General features: G+C 40.4%; 1 protein-coding gene across 1 annotated transcript in view; it reads right to left on the bottom strand.

Annotated features, from left to right (window-relative positions):
- Positions 1–1265: 1265 nt before the first annotated feature.
- The window catches only part of ar (androgen receptor), a 224729-nt gene continuing 204763 nt past the window's right edge, over positions 1266–21231 (bottom strand). Inside the window, exons 7-8 of the mRNA XM_072595478.1 lie at positions 13984–14141; positions 1266–3236 (exon numbers count right to left, since the gene is read on the bottom strand). Of these exons, the coding sequence (XP_072451579.1) occupies positions 3081–3236; positions 13984–14141 (314 nt within the window). The 3' untranslated portion in view covers positions 1266–3080. The remainder of the gene's footprint in view (positions 3237–13983; positions 14142–21231) is intronic.

Raw genomic sequence — 21231 nt, 5'->3', positions numbered from 1 at the left:
TAAGTGGGACTTGTATTTATTAGAACAGCATAACATTAGAATTTTATTATATTCGGGAACAGTTAGTCATTAGAGGGGAATTGCTTAGTTTCTTAATAGTTCTATTAATTTGTTCACTGTTGGAGTGAGGAGAAAGTGAGGACTGCAGATGCTGGAGATCAGAGCTGAAAATGTGTTGCTGGAAAAGCGCAGCAGGTCAGGCAGCATCCAAGGAGCAGGAGAATCGACGTTTCGGGCATGAGCCCTTCTTCAGGAAGAAGGACTCATGCCCGAAACGTCGATTCTCCTGCTCCTTGGATGCTGCCTGACCTGCTGCGCTTTTCCAGCAACACATTTTCAGCACTGTTGGAGTGAGATGGTTATAGAGTGAGTGAAAGGATTTCATTTCATTCCACAACTCCAAAAAAAAGTTTGTAAATGTGAAAATCAAAGGACATCAGCATACATGTTAATTCATAACAAGAATAGCTGTCTGAGGGGAACATAGTGGTAGGCATCTTTATAATTCCTATACATTATGTACTATCTGCTTAATAGGGATGATTGGATAAAAAAAATCTTTTGCTTGCCATAGTAGTGTTTCCAGTATCAATTGTACACATGATAATCAAAGCTCTATTAACATTTCACCATGGTTAATAAAGACGAGTACATTTACAAAATATAACCTATTCATTCTAACTGATCCTTACACCATTTTTGAAATGTTAGCACCTTGCAATCTTGAGCATTTTGAATGACTGTCTTTTGGGACATCCCAGATATTTTCAAATAAATTTTGCAAATCACTTTCACAGCCTGAAAAGGCCAATGAAAAAAAGGGTTGTTCCAAATGAAAAGTGATTCATTATATTTATTTCTTCCTGATGCACAGCATAAACTGCCATTATAATAGCTGAGTTTGGAAGGGAAGTAGTGTTATGAGCCAAAGAATTTAGATATCGGAATATAAGTTGAGTAAACATTAAGTATTTATTTGTAAATCGTGGACAAAATACACTGGTCCATTCCATAGTTCTCAAAGTTTCTATTTATTTTCTGGGACAACAAAATCTCTATTTAGTTTTTTGGGAAGAAAACAAAAAAGGACCTGTTTTTGCTCCTACTGCCTTCCATGTAACTAGGAGTCACAGATTTAGTGACCAAGGAACTAAATCAAGACATTTTTAAAATATATTGCAACCAAACACAACAACAAAAATATAGCCTACTCTAAAGACAGGCCAACTTCAATCCTGCATACCAAAAGAAAAGCAACAACTAAGTCATTTTAAAATAAAAGTTCTTTTAATTTGCTTAAAAATAATAACAAGTGCATTCCTCTTTCTTTCCCACAACCCCCTCCAAAAATACAATTTTTTGTTAAAGAATTTGCTTGTAGAATTGTACACCTAGTTTTCGCCTGCCTTTTGGCTGCACTGAAAATAAGAAATTTTAATTCAGAAAGAAGTCCAAACAAGGTATGCAGTATACTGGTGCTGTGCACAGAAGAAAAAAAAATGCTTAACTTTTTTAGCCCTACAGTAACATTTTTACACAAGACATTTAGTTTTGAAAGTACTGCAAATGGAAAAATGCATTGTCTCTATATTTTTACTCTCTATTGAAGTTTAGAAATTTACACCATTTTCTTTTTTGCAGACACTAAATGCTTAATAACATGCACATATCTTAAAATAAAAAAAAGGACTGTTGTAATTATTTTTGAAAGTTTCACTGGCATCAATGCCTTTTTCTGTGAATGCCAGATACTTTTACCAAATGGCCTACATTCATACATCATTTTTTTCAGAAAAAGCAACAATAACTTAAATGGTTTTCAGTAAGCCAAATACGGTGCAAATATAATGGTATCATACAGATAAATATATTTACGATGTGTTTGGAAGTGGTTTTGTAATGCCTTTGCACACGATTAACAAATTGGTGATTTAAAATTAAATTTCCTGTTGCCAAGAAAATAATGTACCAAAGGAAATGCTTTCAATTTTTAAGTAACAAAAGGAATTCAATAATGTGTCCCTTTTATTGCGAGGTCGATTTTACCTGCATTATTTAAAGGCAAAATGTTTCACTCACTAACTTCTCCTTCTCAGTGTGGTCTGAATAAAATTAATTTTGGCACACAAAAATTCAGGTTAAATAATCAAATATGCAGTCAGTACTGTGCTGTACTGTATGGATTATTTAAACAGAAGTGTATTACAGAAACCTCATTTAAATTTTTAAAAATGCTTTGGTAGATATAAAACGTGGGATTCTGCTGTTTGTTACGTTGACAAGGCAAACACTCAAATCCATCAATTAAGCACAAACAGATATCAAAGTTTGCACAAAACAGCATAGTACTTGAGCATTCTTTAAAAATGCAATATGAAATAGTCGGATCCAAACTTATACATTTTCTGATTCTATGCTTTTGAATGAATTTTTTTAACATTAAAATGAATTTTGGCAAATAAGAAAAATTAATTTAATAATTCTGGAACCATCCTACAATCCTACCATGACAGATACTTCTTTTCTGGCATTCAGGAAAGGAAATATTTTAGTGCAAATTTTAAAAGTAAATGCAATTTACATCAGATTTTGCTTCTTAACATTTTTTGTATAAATGCAATGAAACATGATATGAGGCAATAGTTAACACCAGGCAAAATTGATATCTGATATGTTTTAAGGATATAAAATGAAAAAAGGTAGTTTCAAAATAATAAAAATAATGTAGGTAGCTTTAAGTAAAAATCAGTAAATGGAACTACTCCGAAAGACCAATAAAGAGGTGAATGCAGCTGATTCTTACTAAATGTAACCAAGGTATCAACCAGTAATTTGTGTGGTCCAACATAATAACGAGTCAATAAGATTACAACTTGCCTACCTCAGATTGGTTGTATAACATGACCAACTCTGTAACTGGATGGTCAACTGACCACCGGAAATAAAGGTAGATTTTGTACAACTTCTTTCATTTCTTTATCAGAACACATATAGCATTTGACTGAACTGATGAATTTGAAAACAAGATAAACTCTAGGTAGTACAGTTACAGGCAGTATAACATATGTAAGCAATGAACGTCACTGTTCATGAAAAAGAATCGGTTTGGCCATACCAGCGAGGATCTTTGGTACCTGGGCAGAGATTATCTCTGCCATCATTTCAGGGAACTGGACGCTCAGAGTCTGAGACTGAACAAACAGATCGAATGTAAACTGATGGAGTTTCCTCACTGTCTGTTAAAAATATAGGAAAAAATTGGTAAACAAATCAAATATTAACAATAAGATTTTTGTTTCCATTATATTATTCGAATAATTATAATTCACATTACATATTTGAATAATAACATGCCAGCAAAATTAGTCATTTTACAATTTGTAACAAACTATGCTTTTAATCCCACAATTGTGAATTCTGTGATTAACATATCACACTAAATCCAGATCCTGTTATCTCTTTCCGACTATTAATATCTGTACAGCAGATGTCTTAAAATAACTTTTTGATATGGGCACCTGAACATTTCAATTTGAAAATAATGCTGCAGTAAGATTAATTTATTACTCGAATAAATTGATAACTGCAACAAAATCAATTGTGTCACGCTCACAACAATTTGCAATTAGAATCCCTACAGTGTGGACACAAGCCATTTGGCCCAACAAGTCCACACCAACCCTCCAGAGTATCCCATCCAAACCCATTCTCCTATCCTATTACTCTACATTTCCCCTGACTAATACACCTAGCCTACACATCCCTGAACACTATGGTCAATTCACCTAACCTGCACATCTTTGGACTGTGAGAGGAAACCAGAGCAGACACGGGGAGAACGTGCAAACTCTGCGCAGTCACCGGAGGCTGGAATTGAACCCAGGTCCCTGGCGCTGTGAGGCAACAGTGCTAACGACTGAGCCACTGTGCTGCTCACATAATTAAAGTGTATGGTTTATAATTAATTTAATCTTTCTGACTATAGCATATTTTGTAACAAAATTGATACATTGAATTTCAGCAAATGTATGCAAAATTTATTCCCAATTACTCAAGCAGAACTGTGTCAACTAGTTATCTACTAAAAGTTAGACATGCAAAATAAGTATAGCTGAAGATCACTCAAATAACTCAATTTTTGCCTAATGTTTGTATCATGACAGTGGAAGACTAAAATAGCTGAGAGGAAGTTTGCTATCAGATCTTTCCTAATACCACTTTGAGGTTGATCAATGAGAGATGTGGGAGAGTAACCTAGTTGACTGACCCTCCAGTTGTTCAGTTCCTTCTGTGGACAAATGGCTTCTTCTCAGGATCCCTGCATTATACCACATTGAGTAAGTTTGAAAATTGATGCACTGCGTTTGCACCCGAACAGCACTTTTTTTTTAGTACTTCATTAAGCTATGCCTCTGTTCTGACTGGAACCAGGTGGATCTCGTTGACTGAGATCCCTGAATGGGGTCGGCAACCTAGACCAATCAGGAAGTCCTGGCTGACCAATATAAACAGGAGATCTCCAACTCTATTTTGATTTAGTCCCTACCCTCCCCTTCACTGTTTTGATCACACAGCATTGCCCTGTGGTTTGAAGGGCAGTGCTCGTCACTGGCCACCCGGGTGTTTTTCCTATCTTCCTGGTGGTGGAAATTGAATAAAGATTTGTGCACTTTGTGTCTTTTCACTGTGTCTCACACCTGCACACACACAAAAAAGAGAAAAAAAAATAAACAGGGGATTCAAGCCCGGGTGTCCTTGGAAAAAAAAAATAAACAGGAGATCTCCAACTCTATTTTGATTTAGTCCCTACCCTCCCCTTCACTGTTTTGCTCACACAGCATTGCCCTTTTGATGTGGAGGGCAGTGCTTGTCACTGGCCACTCGGGTGTTTTTCCTATCTTCCTGGTGGTGGAAATTGAATAAAGATTCGTGCACTTTGTGTCTTTCACTGTGTTTCACACCTGCACACACACACACACCATGGGTGCTGGGGAAAAAAAAAAGCACTACCGCAGTTAAAGAAAAAAAATATAAACAGGAGATCTCCAACTCTATTTTGATTTAGTCCCTACCCTCCCCTCCACTGTTTTGCTCACACAGCATTGCCCTTTGATGTGAAGGGCACTGCTTGTCACTAGCCACTCGGGTGCTTTTCCTATCTTCCTGGTGGTGGAAATTGAATAAAGATTCGTGCACTTTGTGTCCTTCACTGTATTTTACACCCGCACACACACACCATGGGTGCTGGGGAAAAAATAAGCACTACCGCACTTAGGCAGTAGTGTGGGGGTTAAAAAAAAAGAAAAAAAAGGAAAAGAAAAAGAAAAAAAATATATATATATAAACAGGAGATCCATGGGTGCTGGGGAAAAAATAAGCACTACCGCAGTTAGGCGGTAGTGTGGGGAAAAAAAAAGAAGAGAAATTTTAAAAAAAGAAAAAAAATATAAACAGGAGATTCAGAATCTCCTCAGTTCAGGCAGTGACGCCAAGCTGGCTAGCCATAGCAGTGTACTGTGCACATGTAAATAAAGGGAGACTTGCTGACAGGATACCAGCCTCAGTGCAGCTATTTCAGTCTCATTACTACTGGCTAAGAATTGTTGAAAAAAAAACATTTTGGTCGAACTTTTAATTCAACAAAATAGGTGGCAGCCATTCACAGTTCATTTTTCAGGACAATGCCTGAACCTATCTGTTGGTGTCACAATGCCCAGGCAACTAACTGCCAATCACCTTAAATGGTACATTCTTAATGGCAATTTCTCGACCAATCAGAGCTCCCTTGCCAACAAATCATCACTCTCATTTTATCCAGCATAAATGCTGGTTTTTCCCAAAAAGTGGTATTCAAGTGAATTGTCCTGATGAGCCGAAGGTGAAAAGATTTGACAAAATATATCTATCTTTTCAGCAACAGTCAAGTTGAGCACTTCCCAACAGCTAATTAATGAGAATGGTAAATACATAATTTGTCAGTTGTTTAGTTGATAAATTGAATATTAACAACAATGAAATAAAAACAAAGTACTACAGACATTGGACATCTGAAATTTAAAAAAATAACAAAAATGCAGGAGAAACAAAGGAGCTCTGGCAGCATCTGTGGAGAGAGAAACAGAGTTGAACCTGAGAGTCCAACTTGAGTCCCATGAACTGGCTGACATCCAAACTGGCATCAAGCAAAGTGAGGAAGAGTCAAATGGACTCAGAACATTACCTCTGTTCTTCTCCCCACAAGATACTGCTAGGCTTGAGTTACTCAAGCGGTTTCTGTTTGTATACTAAAAATAGTCAAAGAGTAACAGAGATGTACAGCATGGAAACAGCCCCTTCAGTCCAACTTGTCCATGCCAACCAGATATCCCAACTCAATCTAGTCCCACCTGCCAGCACCCGGCCCATATCCCTCCAAAACTTTCCTATTTACATACCCATCCAGATGCCTTTTAAATGGTGCAATTGTACTAGCCTCCACCACTTCCTCTGACAGCTCCATCCATAAACATAACACCCTCTGCGTGAAAAAGTTGTCCCTTAGGTCTCTTTTATATCTTTCCCCTCTCACCCTAAACCTATGCCATCTAGTTCTGGACTCCCATGCCCCAAGGAAAAAAACTTTGTCTATTTATCCCATCCATGCCCCTCATGATTTTGTAAACCTCTATAAGGTCACCCCTCAGCCTCCAACATTTCAGGGAAAACAGCCCTAGCCTATTCAACCTCTCCCTTAGCTCAAATCCTCCAACCCTGGCAACATCCTTGCAAGTCTTTTCTGAACCCTTTCACATTTCACAACTTCCTTCCAATAGGAAGGAGACCAGAATTGCACTCAATATTCCAACAGTGGCCTAACCAATGTCCTGTATAGCCGCAAATGACCTCCCAATTCCCAATAAAGGAAAGCATACCAAACGCTTTCTTCACTATCCTATCTACCTGCAACTCCACTTTCAAGGAGCTATGAACCTGTACTCCAAGGTCTCTTTGTTCAGCAACACTCACTAGGACCTTATCATTAAGTGTATAAGTTCTGCTAAGTTACGCTTTTCCAAAATGCAGCACCTCACATTTATCTAAATTAAATTCCATCTACCACTTCTCAGCCCATCTGATCAAGATCCCATTGTAATCTGAGGTAACTTTCTTCACTGTCCACTACACCTCCAATTTTGGTGTCATCTGCAATCTCACTATACTATCCAAGGTGAGAGGTGGAAGGCTTAAGGGAGATACACGCGACAAGTACTTCACACAACAGGGTGGTGGGCATCTGGAACACGTTGCCAGCAGAGGTGGTAGAGGCAGGCATGGTAGATTCATTTAAGATGTTTCTGGACAGATGCATGAGTAGGTGGGGAGCAGAGGGATACAGATACTTAGGAATTGACCAACATGTTTAGACAGTACATTTGGATCGGCTCAGGCTTGGAGGGCCGAAGGGCCGTTACTGGGCTGTAAATTTTCTGTGTTCTATACCTCTTATGCTCACATCCAAATCATTTATATAAATGACAAAAAGTAGTGCACCCAGCACCAATTCTTGTGGTATTCCACTGATCACAGGCCTCTAGTCTGAAAACAACCCTCCACCATTACCCTCTGTCTTTTACCTTTGAGCCAGTTCTGTATCCAAGTGGCTAGTTCTCCCTGTATTCCATGAAGTCTAACCTTGCCAACCAGTCTTCCATGGGGAACCTTGTTGAATGCCTTACTGAAGTCCATATCGATCAGGTCTACCGCTCTGGCCTTATCAATCCTCTTTGTTACTTCTTCAGAAAACTCAATCAAGTTTGTGAGACATGTTTTCCCAAGCACAAAGCCATGTTGACTATCCCTAATCAGTCCTTGCCTTTCCAAATACATGTACATCCTGTCCTTCAGGATTCTGTCCAACAACTTAGCCATCACTGGCATCAGGCTCACCGGTCTATAGCTCCATGGCTTGTTCTTACCACCTTTATTAAACACTGGCACCACGTTAGCCAATCTCCAGTCTTCCGGCATCTCACCTGTGACTACCAATGATACAAATATCTCAGAAAGAGGTCCAGCAATCATCTCCCTATCTTCCCACAGAGTTCTAGGGAAGACCTGATCAGGTCCTGGGGATTTATCCACTTTTATGCGTTTCAAGACACCCAGCACTTCCTCTTGTGTAAAATGGACAATTTTCAAGATGTCACCATCTATTTCCTTACATTCTATATCTTCCATATCCTTTTCCACAAGTGATTATTTCCACTACAAGCTATTCTCTGGAGATCCAAATAAAAGGTGTGGAACAAACTCTCTAATGTTTATGCCAACTAGTAATATTCCACAATATTCTTTTTGTAAATTCTATTTTCAATTGGTTTTGTATCAAAATATATTAGCTCATCAAACCTTAAAAATTAAATGAATCTTCTTAAATTACTTCCATGCATCTAATTTTATTCTTAAATAATTACCTGCACACTCATATTCCAAGCTACATTTACAGATAATATTGTTCAATTCATGTTATATATAGTAACAATTTGGAAGCTCATCAGTGTCAATTTGGATCCCATCCAGTTGTTGAAACGTAAATCAAAGACACCTTTATTAAATACTCAGTCTTCCAGCTTCTTCCCCTCATCAGTCTCAACTGTTGTTTTTTATAAATCCAGAAATGCTTTCAAGCACAACTGAACAGTTTTCTTTTCACCTATCAAATTCCCTGTGTTACTCTTCATGCTTGAAATGTGTTGCTGGAAAAGCGCAGCAGGTCAGGCAGCATCCAAGGAACAGGAGAATCAACGTTTCGGGCATCAGCCCTTCTTCAGGAATGAGGGGGGTGTGCAGTGAGAGAGGGACTCACTGAAATCCTTGTAGAGGGAGGAAGAGAGCTTCTTCAAGGAAGGCATCCTTGTAAGAGGCTTCGCAATAAGTTAAAATCTTTGAGGAGAAAGTGAGGACTGCAGATGCTGGAGATCAGAGCTGAAAGTGTGTTGCTGGCAAAGTGCAGCAGGTCAGGCAGCATCCAAGGAACAGGAGAATCGACGTTTCGGGCATCAGCCCTTCTTCAAGAATGACAACTAAATCACCCCTGTTTCCATTTTACATGTAAAGCCTGTTAAGGACAATTGAATAACAAAGCAAGGAAAGTAGGGAGAGGATTAAATCAAAATGATGTTGGAGGGCGAAATAAGGTACTTCACCCCTGCAGTGCCTACCTCTCTCTAAAGGCATCGAAAGTATTAATGGCCACTGCATGCCCCCTCCAAGGATATGAGTTTGAATGTAGCCCTGCAAGAGGGGCAGGCAATTGGGAACAATGACTTCTTCCACTGCTTGGTACTGTTGACGGCTACTTTGACCAGGCCAGGAGCAGACCCATGAGGAGGTCTTCTGACTTTCCCATTTCCACCCTCCACATTGGGTGACCAAGGATCACACGTGTGGGGCTGAAGTACAACCAAAAGAACTACAAAAAGTTTCTCAAAAAACTAAAAAAGGTGTGTAACCACCCACAACCAATATATACATGCTGCATGGAATCTACTGAACTGCAAAATGCTAGGAGCCCATCAACCACCTTAATCTATGACTGCACAGGACTGCTCCACCTCTCCATCGCAGTTCCCTGACAGAAATTAGGAGGACTCTTGCCTTTGGAGCCCTTTACAAACAAAAAAATGCAATGAAGCAGAATGTCATGGCGTGTCTGGGCAGGGGATGATGGATTAGAAGTGGATGACGTACAGCAGCAGCCTATAAAATGACCTCTACACCAAACAAAAGGACACAGAGGGCATACAAATGATGTGTCTTAGACTGTGGGGAGTGGGCTCCAGTGTCCTTTTTATATTTATCCAATCAATTAACTCCAATAATCCACTTAACTACTTGCTACATTAATAAATTCACCTCTTCTCATTCAATAAATATAGGAACATAAAAATAAAGACAGGAATATACCATTCTGCCCTTCAAGTCTGCTCCACCAATTGTTACGATCAAAGCTGATCATACCCAACTCAACAGTTTGCTCCCTACTTTTCCCCCTGTATCCTTTAGTCCAAAATGCTATATCCGATTCCTTCTTAAATCAGACAAGGTTTTGGCCTCAACTGCTTTCTGTGAAACTCAATTACACAGGCTTACCATTCTCTGGATGAAGAATTTCTCATTGCAATCATAAATATCCTTACAATGTCCTAGGGTCCCCACCATTAGCAATATCGTTCTTGCAATGATACATCAATCATACATTAATCCTTCTATCAGTCAGATAAACCTTTAATGCACTCCCTATATCCTAAAAATATCCTTCCTCAGATAAGAGGAAAATCTGGAGGGCACAAAGGGGACATGAGATAGCTTTGGCAAATAGGGTTAAGGAGAATTCAAAGGGTTTTTACAAGTACATTAATGACAAAGTGGTAACTGGGGATAGAATAGGGCCCCTCAAAGATCAGCAAGACAGCCTTTGCGTGGAGCCGCAGGAGATGGGAGAGATACTAAACAAGTATTTTGGATCAGTGTTTACTGTGGAGAAGGACATGGAAGATATAGATTGTCAGGAAATAGATGGTGACATCTTGAAAAATGTCCATATTACAGAGAAGGAAGTGTTGGATGTCTTGAAACGCATTAAAGTGGATAAATCCCTGGGACCTAATCAGGTGTACTCTAGAACTCTGTGGGAAGCTAGAGAAGTGAAAACTGGGCCCCTTACAGAGATATTTGTATCATCGATACTCGCAGGTGAGGTGCTGGAAGACTAAATGTTGGCTATAGACCAGTGACCCTGATGTTGGTGGTAGGCAAGTTGTTGAAAGGAATCCTGAGGGACAGCATGGTCATGTATTTGGAAAGGCAAGGACTGATTCGGGATAGTCAACATGGCTTTGTGCGTGGGAAACCATGTCTCACGACTTGATCGAGTTTTTTGAAGAAGTAACAAAGAGGATTGATGAGGGTAGAGCAACAGATGTAATCTATATGAACTTTAATAAGGCGTTCGACAAGGTTCCCCATGGTAGACTGGTTGGTAAGGTTAGATCTCATGGAACACAGGGAGAACTAGCCATTTGGATACAGAACTGGCTAAAAGACAGGGTGATGGTGGAGGGGTTTGTTTCAGACTGGAGGCCTGTGACCAGTAGAGTGCCACAAGGATCGGTGCTGAGTCCACTACTTTTTGTCATTTATATAAATGATTTGGATGTGAGCATAAGACGTATAGCTCGTAAGTTTGCAGATGACACCAAAATTGGAGGCGCAGTGGACAGCGAAGAAAGTTACCTCAGATTACAATGGGATCTTGATCAGATGGGCCAATGGGCTGAAGAGTAACAGATGGAGTTTAAGTTAGATAAATGCAAGATGCTCCATTTTGGGAAAGCAAATCTTAGCAGGACTTACACAATTAATGGTAAGGTCCTCGGGAGTGTTGCTGAACAAAGAGACCTTGGAGTGCAGGTTCATAGCTCCTTGAAAGTAGAGTCGCAGGTAGATAGGATACGTGTTTGATATGCTTTCCTTTACTGGTCAGAGTATTAAGTACAGGAGTTGGGAGGTCATGCTGTGGCTGTATAGGACATTGGTTAGGCCAATGTTGGAATATTGCATGCAATTCTGGTCTCCTTCCTGTTGGAAGGAAGTTGTGAAATGTGAAAGGGTTCAGAAAAGATTTACAAGGATGTTGCCAGGGTTGGAGGATTTGAGCTACAGGGAGAGGCTGAATAGGCTAGAGCTATTTTCCCTGAAGCATCAGAGACTGAGAGGTGATCTTATAGAGTTTTACAAAATCATGAGTGGCATGGACAGGATAAATAGGCAGTCTTTTCCCTGGGGTGTAGGCATCCAGAATTAGAGGGCATAGGTTTAGGGTGAGAGGGGAAAGATATAAAAGAGACCAAAGAGGCAATGTTTTTATGCAGATGGTAGTGCGTGTACGGAATGAGCTGCCAGAGGAAGTGGTGGAGGCTAGTACAACTGCAAAACTTAAAAGGCATCTGGATGGATATATGAATAGGAAGGGTTTGGAGGAATGTGGGCCGGGTGCTGGCTAGTGGAACTAGGTTAGGGTGGGATATCTGGGCAGTATGGATGGGTTGGACCAAAGGGTCTGTTTCCGTGCTATATATCTCTATGACTGACTCTGTAACACCAAAAGTCTGCACAAGGTTCTGGATGTGGTCTCACTAAGGCTCAGTACACTTGCAGTAAGACATCCCTGCTCTTTATTCAAATCCTCTTGCTACGAAGGACAACATACCATTTGCCTTCTTTACTGCCTACTGCACCTGCATTTTTAAAATATAGGGTTTGATTTTACCAGCTGTTGAAAAATGTGGGTAAAGGTCAGTCAGTTGGGAGAATGTGGAAAGATCAGAAAAATGAGATTTTCAAGGTAAAAAAACACCCAAAGTTTGAACAGTGAGATAGGAATCTTGCTTGCAGGCAGAGAGAGGGCTATTTGCATGCACTTACATTTCATTAGTACCTAATCTCATTTATATGCAATTTTCCATTCTCCCATGCAATGAAGATGAATTATATGGTGACAATTCTCAACGTGAAATTCAGAGCTGATACCTCACAGTTTCAGCTCACTTCTTATTCCACTGGGCTTCTATCTTGGCCAGTAGTCCCCAGTATCTCATGTTAGTCACCATGGACAGCAACTGCCTGCACACCTTATGTGTGGAGGTTGGCTAAGGAGACACACCAATCTCACTCGATTATCCAGATGCACTCCAAACCACTTAGAATACAGACAGCAACTTCAATGTTGCATTTGGAGAGCATCAAGATCTTGCATTGTGATACTGCTGACAGGCTACTTTGTGCACTGGGACAGGTAACCAAATATTGTTTTGGAGGAGGTGTTCCTCAAGATGCTTTGCTTGCTCTCTTAACTCTCATTCACTCACTTTGCTTTTTTGAATGCTCACAGTATACCTACCTTGCTTATTTGCACAATTTTGCCACATTCAAAACTTTTCAGCCTTAAATGACTTCCGTTTTGCCTTGCCTTTTACCATTGGCGCCACATCAGATAGTCTGTCATGTTTACCACAGTGATCATTCAAGGGATGGATACATTAAACCACAGGCCATAAGGCAAAAGCTGAATTGAGTCAATTGAGTCTGTTCTGCCACTTGATCTTGATGCCAATATGTTTCGCATTCCTATTCTCCTACCTTCTCCCTGTAAACCTTGATCACCTTATTAATCAAGAACCTATCTACCTTAAATTGTATCCAAGTTGTAAATTCTTGATGTAAATTCTACATCAATGTCACACCTGCAACATGTGTCAATAACTTACGTGGCAAACACAAAATGTGCTTCAACAAAATAACCATGTCCTAAAGTATAAAGCAACTGGTCCTCAGTCATGGCCAGGGGACTGCCATCAGTCAGGGACTACTGGCACAATAAAAGAAGGGCACTGTCTGAGCACATTCCAGGGACTTGGGTATGGTCATTCAACTGCTTGGGCAGTCAGGGTTAGGGGTTCCATATCATTAATAATCCAGTGAACGTACCATGGTCAGTTTTGCTGGTCCAGTGCAAACAATTCGGATATACGCTGTAAGTCAATCAGGAAGCTGCACTGAAATTATTCAGGGACCTGGTCATTCATGAGTTGGAGCTGTTCTTCCAAGTTGCACAAGGACTAATGATCAAGTCATTGCAAATGTTACTACCATTGTAGACACTGTATAACAAAGGGGGAGAGAAACGGAGGAGAAAAAAGTGCTCCAGTAAGCACAGGAGCAGCAGCAACCTCTAGTGGCTTGCCAATAGCCTTCATATGAAGAAGTCAAAGCTAGAGTTTGATCGAGTTTCACGTGAGACATTTGTCTGCTCAACAATAAGATTATTTCACTTGATACCATGTTTGTGTGGAAAATCCGTAGCAGTATCATCAGATTATTTAGCAACATGTACTGACTTTGTCTGATCTAAACAAAGTATCGATAAACAGAACCATAACTTACTATCTGCAATGAGTCCAAGAGCTTCGTTAGTTGATAAAAACGCTGTGGATTGTTTGTGGTATCTTTTCCTTGAAAGGAAATCACTCTGTCTAGTTCCTGAATGTAGTTCAAACGCAGCTCATCAAAGTATTTCTGATTTTTCAGACCTTCAACTGGAACTGGCAATGACACAGTGAAATTTAGTTAATAAAATTTCATAACATGATGTGAAAGCAGCATTTATCTATGTAATTTTATTTCAAATGCATTGACATCCAGATTATCATATATCTCAGAAATATTATCACAAGCACAACTTACTTATTAATCTTTAATCCACACAACAAACTCAGCATTGAATCCTATTGTACACTGGTGGGTATATGCTTCCAGTTATATAAACACCCTTTAACCATCACTCTACTTCCTGCCATTAAGACAACTTTAGATCCATTTTTGCCAAATTGCCTTGAATTTCATTGGCTGTTAGCTTCTTAACCAAACTGCCATGCAAGACTTTGACAAAAGCCTTCCAGAAGTCCAAGAAAACTACATCAACTGCACTCACCTCATCTACACACCTAGTCACCTCCTTGAAAAATCCAATCAAACTTGTTAGACATGACTTCCCCTTACAAGTATATGCTGACTACCTCGATTTATCCTTGCCTCTACAAATTGAGATTTATTCACTCCCTGAGAGCTTTTTCCAATAGATTTTTTATAACAGTTGTTAGACTGAGTGGTGTGTAGATTCCCTGTTTATCCATTCTTGAATAATGGTATTACGTGAGCTATCCTCCAGTCTTCTGCATCCCTCCTGTGGTCAGAGAGAGTTTGAAAATTAATGTCAGAGCCCCTAAAATTTCCTCCCTTGCTTCCCACAACAGCCTTGGACATATTTCATCTGGGTTTGGGAGGAGACCAATTTCACCTTGCTAAAACCACTAATACCTCCTCTCTCTCTAAATCCTAATTTGTTGAAGTGTAACACAATCCCCTTCCATGATTTCCAGACCTATACTGTCTTTCTCTATTGGGAATAGATGCAAAGTACTCATTTAAAGCCTCAGCTATTTCTCCTGGCTCCACTCTTTGGTAAAAACGATGACTGCAGATGCTGGAAACCAGATTCTGGATTAGTGGTGCTGGAAGAGCACAGCAGTTCAGGCAGCATCCAAGTAGCTTCGAAATCGACGTTTCGGGCAAAAGCCCTTCATCAGAGGGCTTTTGCCCGAAACGTCGATTTCGAAGCTACTTGGATGCTGCCTGAACTGCTGTGCTCTTCCAGCACCACTAATCCAGAATCCACACTTTGGTCCTTAATAAGCCCGACTCTTTTCCTGATTATTCATTTGTCCCTATTATATTTATAAAATGCTTTCAGATTTTCCTTTACGGTACCAGGCAGTGCTTTCTTCTTGAACCCTCGTCAATCTTCTAACATCTTTTTTTTTAAACAGCCCCATAACAGGAGGGAACAGAGTAAAACTGGAGGATGATGGGCACAACTGCACCAAAGACTTCTGGAAGAAATGGTATTCCATAGCATGGGAACAGCTGAAACAAACAAAGCCTATTTGTTTACAGTACAGAAAATAAAAGTGGAAACTTTAATCACATAGAGCTTTGTTCAGGCTTCAAAGCAATGCCAGAGCCTGGTACTGAATACATTCATATCACTTATTTCCCTTCTGAAATCCCACCTCACCTTCATTCTGTGATCTGAAGTGAAGTGAAAGCTGCAGATGGTGTGACTTTGATGGTTTCCATCTCACGCTGTTTAATTCAACTGACCCTCCCCTTCTGAACTGTTGTTTGGCCAGCTAATATAGCCTCGTGAATGAGAGTGAAAACTAAAACTGACCTCTAAGAAACACTCACTTCGCCTCTGGAATGCAGACGCAACGTCAAATTCAGGCACTATGTGAATCACAGAGGATAGTACAGAGTTGAGATCTGCCCACAGTGAGACACCAGGTACAAATGGACTGCAGCCTGATCAGGACAAAAGGAGAGTTCATGTGTCAGCTTCCCAAAGGGAGAGGTTACAGCTAAGTCATGACCCAGGAGACTCAGGTGAAGGTATCATACAGAGAAACTGTAGATAAGCACAGTGAGATATGCTCAGTGCTTTGGTAGGGCTTCCAGAAAGCCTGTTCCCTTTGTTCAGGAGGATGGTAGAGTTTGGCTCTAATTTGGCATTGTGTTTTGTGCAGAGCTTGAAGCAAATCCATTCATAATGGGCATAGTGGCTAACTCCGTATCACTTGAAGATCCATCTGTGACCTGACCTGGTGGGTGACATCTCAGCACCAACCAATAGCTGAAGGAAAGGGAACACAGATTGAACTTAAGAGACCCACTGTGTATATGATACTAAGGAGAATTGACAAAGTTTATGTTTCCCCTTGTGGTCAATTAAGAATAAGAGGTCACGTTTTTAGGCTAAAAGGTGGCGGATCTAAAACAAAGATGAGGAAGAATTACTTCTCTCAAAGGGTCATGAAATCTATTGACGCAAGGCACTGAATACATTTAAGGAGGAGATGTATAGATTTTTAAATAGTGATAGGTTAAAGCATTATGGAAGCAGGCAGGAAAGTGGAGTTGATGTTGAAATATGGACACCCATGACTGTATTAAATGGAAGAGTAGGCTTAAGGACCTGAATTGTCAACTTGTGCTTCTAGTTCTTATGTAGTGGTTGCCATACAGGATTAGACTAACCGCCAGCAGGGATGTAGATTCCAGTATTCAATTGCTGCACAACAATTTTAGTAATCCGTCCATCAGCAGATTATTAGAATTGTTCAGGTGTTACCCAGAGGATGTGGTAGTAGCTCGATGGTATAGAAACCTGCTGTCCTTCAACAACACCATTTTTGTTCCTACAACTGCAATTCAACTAGTGCCTTTGCCATTTTCTTTCAGCCACCAAGCTTAGACTGCAGCTGCGCACAGGTGGTACTTGAAATCAGCCTTCAAGGGTATCTGAACTCCTTTCCAAGGAAAGTCGCCAGCTGTACCGTAGCATCTGGGAGAAACATTACAACAGCCACAAACGGGATGCAGAAGGGTGGGTAAACCAATTTTATATGTATTATTGCATGTGCTATGGGACAAAATTGTTATGAAAGCTTTTTTTTTGTTGGTGGCTTCAGTTTTATGATCTTGGACAAGAAGATGCTAAAGTAACAGATTAATTAAAAAATAGAAAGTTTGGAGCAATAATGATGAAGGATTGAAAACTTAAAAGGACCAGAGAGCTAGTCTCTGTTCATAGGTAGCCCTTCCGGACCAATGAGGGCTCAATTCCTTCTTCCTGCTCAATTTTCCTCTGCCTCCTCTTCCCAATGCATGATGGCAAAAGACTCCTGAGTAATGACAGGCTGTGGAGGACATTGCAGAGTACCTTGAACTTGACCTCCTACACTTCTAAGTATCGGAGGACTCTCCCACAAGGAGTGAAATTGTTGTTTCAGGTTCCCAATCCTTTGCTTCATAACGTAGCTGTTTCACTCCCAACATAGGCACAATGGTCATGGGAATAATGAATAAAAATTTATGGAGATATCCTTTGTCATTGTACTGGTCTAAAGACTTTTGGAATTGCTGATTCCCTCAGGTTGAAGAGTACTGTGACTTCTGCTTAGACAGCAGGCCATCACTAATATGTGCTTTGTGCCCCCCAAACACATTCTGATGCAACACTTCTAGTCTATCTTCCCAATTACATCTGGGATCTTTACAGCCATGTGTTTGTCATTAATGTCTCCCTGCAGCATTAAGAATCCCATTAGCCCAAAGCCACTAGCCCACTCCTTCTGTTTTCTGATAAGAAAGAAAACTATGGAATATCCCCGACAGTGATATAGGATTCCATCCATGTCCCTGATATAACAATGGCTGGTGAATTGAGAAACTTTTGCTATGGCAGTGGAAAAGGACTAATATTCCAATAATACCAGAAAAATTGCCAAATACATCATTGAAGTATCAGTACAGGAGCTTTAAACTCCTGACACTTCTTAACCTTCTGCAAATATACATCGAGGTATCAAAAAAAGAGATCACAGAAAATAATAAGTCATCATAAGCTCATATACATATCAGTCAAGCAAAGTCAACATTTCTCCGCACCTTTGTAAACAAATTCACTCTTTTTATGAGAGAGCCCAAACAGGAGCGAAGGGTATGAGCTTACTAATTGCACACTTATTCTGCACCAGCAAAAACTGGAGATGCTAGGAACTGGGCAGAAATCCTGGAGTAGGCTTCTGCCTAGCATTTTAAAATGGCTCCCATGTCCTTCTGAAAATCAAGCCCAGAGTGTTCTAATTATTATGGAAAGGCTTGATTTTTCTAGTGATTTCTCCTGATTCAGATTTACAACTTGCATTAGTTTGCAAACTTACTAAAAAGCTACAACTAGTCTCTAATTAACCTCTGAAACATAATTTGTACCATGGTCTAACATTATAGACCTGAAGGTACAGGCTAAACTCAATTTATTTGCATCATGGCAGCAGGATAAATGCATTAATTTGCATTAAAATGTCACTTTGTACCACAAAAGTACCACACAAACACCTGGAATTGACCATCTTCAATAACAGGGTGTCTAACATTTTCATAACACCATAACAACTGCAGGAGCAAATTGTTGCAGATGATGGAATCTGTAGTGAAAACAAAAATGCTGGAAATCACAGATAGTCGGACAGCATCCATGGATTGAGATTAATTTAACGTTTTGAGTCTGGATGATTCCCCTGAGAATGCATCACCCCCAAATTTTCCAAAACAGCATAATTTAAAACATGTATGCTGTTTTGGAAAACGTAGGGGGTGATGGACTCTCAAGGGAATGTAGCATAAATAGCAAATTTTCTGGTATCCAGACAGGCTCTAATGTAATGAGGTTCCAAGTGATCGGCTGTGTTAGGAAACTCTCTAGTCAGAAGCACAGACAGACGTTTCTGCAGCCAGCAGCAAAAAATGGTGTGTTGCCTCCCTGGTGCCAGGATGAAGGTGGTCTCGGAGAGGGTGCAGAATGTTCTCACAGGGGAGAGGGACCAGCAGGAGGTCATTGTACACATTGGAATCAACAACATAGGAAGGGAAAAGGATGAGATTCTGAAGAGAGTTATAGAAAGTTAGGCAGGAATTTAAAAAGGACATCCTTGAGGTAGTAGTATCTGGATTACTCCCGGTGCTACAAGCTAGTGAGGGGAGGAATAGAAGGATAGAGCAGATGAATGCGTGGCTGGGGAGCTGGTGCATGGGACAAGGGTTCACATTTTTGGATCATTGGAATCTCTTCTGGGGTAGGAGTGATCTCTATAAGAAGGACAGATTGCACCTGAATTGAAGGGGACTAATATACTGACATAGAGATTTGCTGGAGCTGCTCAAGAGGATTTAAACTAGTGGGATGGGACCCAGGGAGATAGTGAGAAAAGAGATCATTCTGAGATTGGTGCAGTTGAGAAAAGAAGTAAGTCAAACAGTCAGAGCAGGCAGGGACAAAGCAGAGAACAAGGTAGGACTGATAAATTAAACTGCATTTATTTCAATGCAAGAGGCCGAACAGGGAAGGCAGATGAACTCAGGACATGGTTAGGAACATGGGACTGGGATACCATAGCAATTACAGAAACATGGCTCAGGGATGGGCAGGACTGGCAGCTTAATGTTCCAGGTTACAAATGCTATAGGAAGGATAGAAAGGGAGGCAAGTGGAGGGGTAATGCCTTTTTTGATAAGGGATAGCGTTACAGCTGTACTTAAGGATGATATTCCTGGAAATACATCCTGGGGAGTTATTTGGGTGTAACTGAGAAATAAGAAAGGATGATCACCTTATTGGGATTGTATTACAGACCCCCTAATAGTCAGCAGGAAATGGAGAAACAAATTTGTAAGGTCATTTCAGTTATCTGTAAGAATAATAGGATGGTTATGGTAGGGAATTTTAACTTTCCAAACATAGACTGGGACTGCCATAGTGTTAAGAGTTTAGATGGAGAGGAATTTGTTAAAAGTGTACAAATTTTCTGATTCAGAATGTGGATGTACCGACTAGAGAAGTTGCCAAACCTGACCTAGTCTTGGGAAATAAGGCAGGGCAGGTGACTGAGGTGTCAGTGGGGGGACACTTTGCTGCCAGCGACCATAATTCTATTAGTTTTAAAATAGCGATGGAAAAGGATAGACCAGATCTAAAAGTTGAAATTCTAAATTGGAGGAAGATTGATTTTGACTGGGGGCAGATGTTTGCAGGTAAAGGGACAGTTGGAAAATGGGAAGCTTTTAGAAATTAGATAATGAGAGTCCAGAGACAGTATATTCCTGCTAGGGTGAAAGGAAAGGCTAGTAGGTGTAGGGAATGCTGGATGACTAGAGAAATTGAGGGTTTAGTTAAGAAAAAAAGGAAGCCCATGTGACGTATCGACAGAAGAGATCGAGTGAATCCTCAGAAGATTATAAAGGCAGTAGGAGTATACTTAAGAGGGAAATCAGGAGGGCAAAAAGGGGACATGAGATAGCTTTGGCAAATGGGGTTAAGGAGAATCCAAAGGGTGTTTACAAATTCATTAAGGACAAAAGGGTAGCTAGAGAGAGAATAGGGCCCCTCAAAGATCAGCAAGACAGCCTCAGTGCGGAGCTGCAGGAGATGGGCGAACATAGAACAATACAACACAGAACAGGCCCTTCGGCTCTCAATGTTGCGCCGACCTGTGAACTATTCTTAGCTCGTCCCCCTACACTATCCCATCATCATCCATGTGCTTATCTAAGGACTGTTTAAATCTCCCTAATGTGGCTGAGTTGACTGCATTAGCAGGTAGGGCATTCCACGCCCTTACCACTCTCTGCATAAAGAACCTGCCTCGGACATCTGTCTTAAATCTATCACCCCATAATTTGTAGTTATGCCCCCTTGTACAAGCTGACGTCATCATCCTTGGAAAAAGTCTTTCACTGTCTACCCTATCTAATCCTCTGATCATCTTGTATGTCTCTATCAAATCCCCTCTTAGCCTTCTTCTTTCCAATGAGAACAGACCCAAGTCTCTCAGCCTTTCCTCAAGATCTTCCTTCCAGACAAGGCCACATCCTGGTAAATCTCTTCTGCACCTTTTCCAATGCTTCCACATCCTTCCTGAAATATGGCGACTAGAACTGTACACAATATTCCAAGTGTGGTTGCACTAGCGGCTCCAGAACTTAATCCCTCGACGAATGAAACCTAACACACCATAT

The sequence above is a fragment of the Chiloscyllium punctatum genome, chromosome 25 (genome assembly GCF_047496795.1).
Source record: "Chiloscyllium punctatum isolate Juve2018m chromosome 25, sChiPun1.3, whole genome shotgun sequence".
NCBI lineage: Eukaryota > Metazoa > Chordata > Chondrichthyes > Orectolobiformes > Hemiscylliidae > Chiloscyllium > Chiloscyllium punctatum.
The sequence above is the reverse complement of the archived record's forward strand: the minus strand, read 5'-3'. Positions and strand labels throughout refer to the sequence as shown.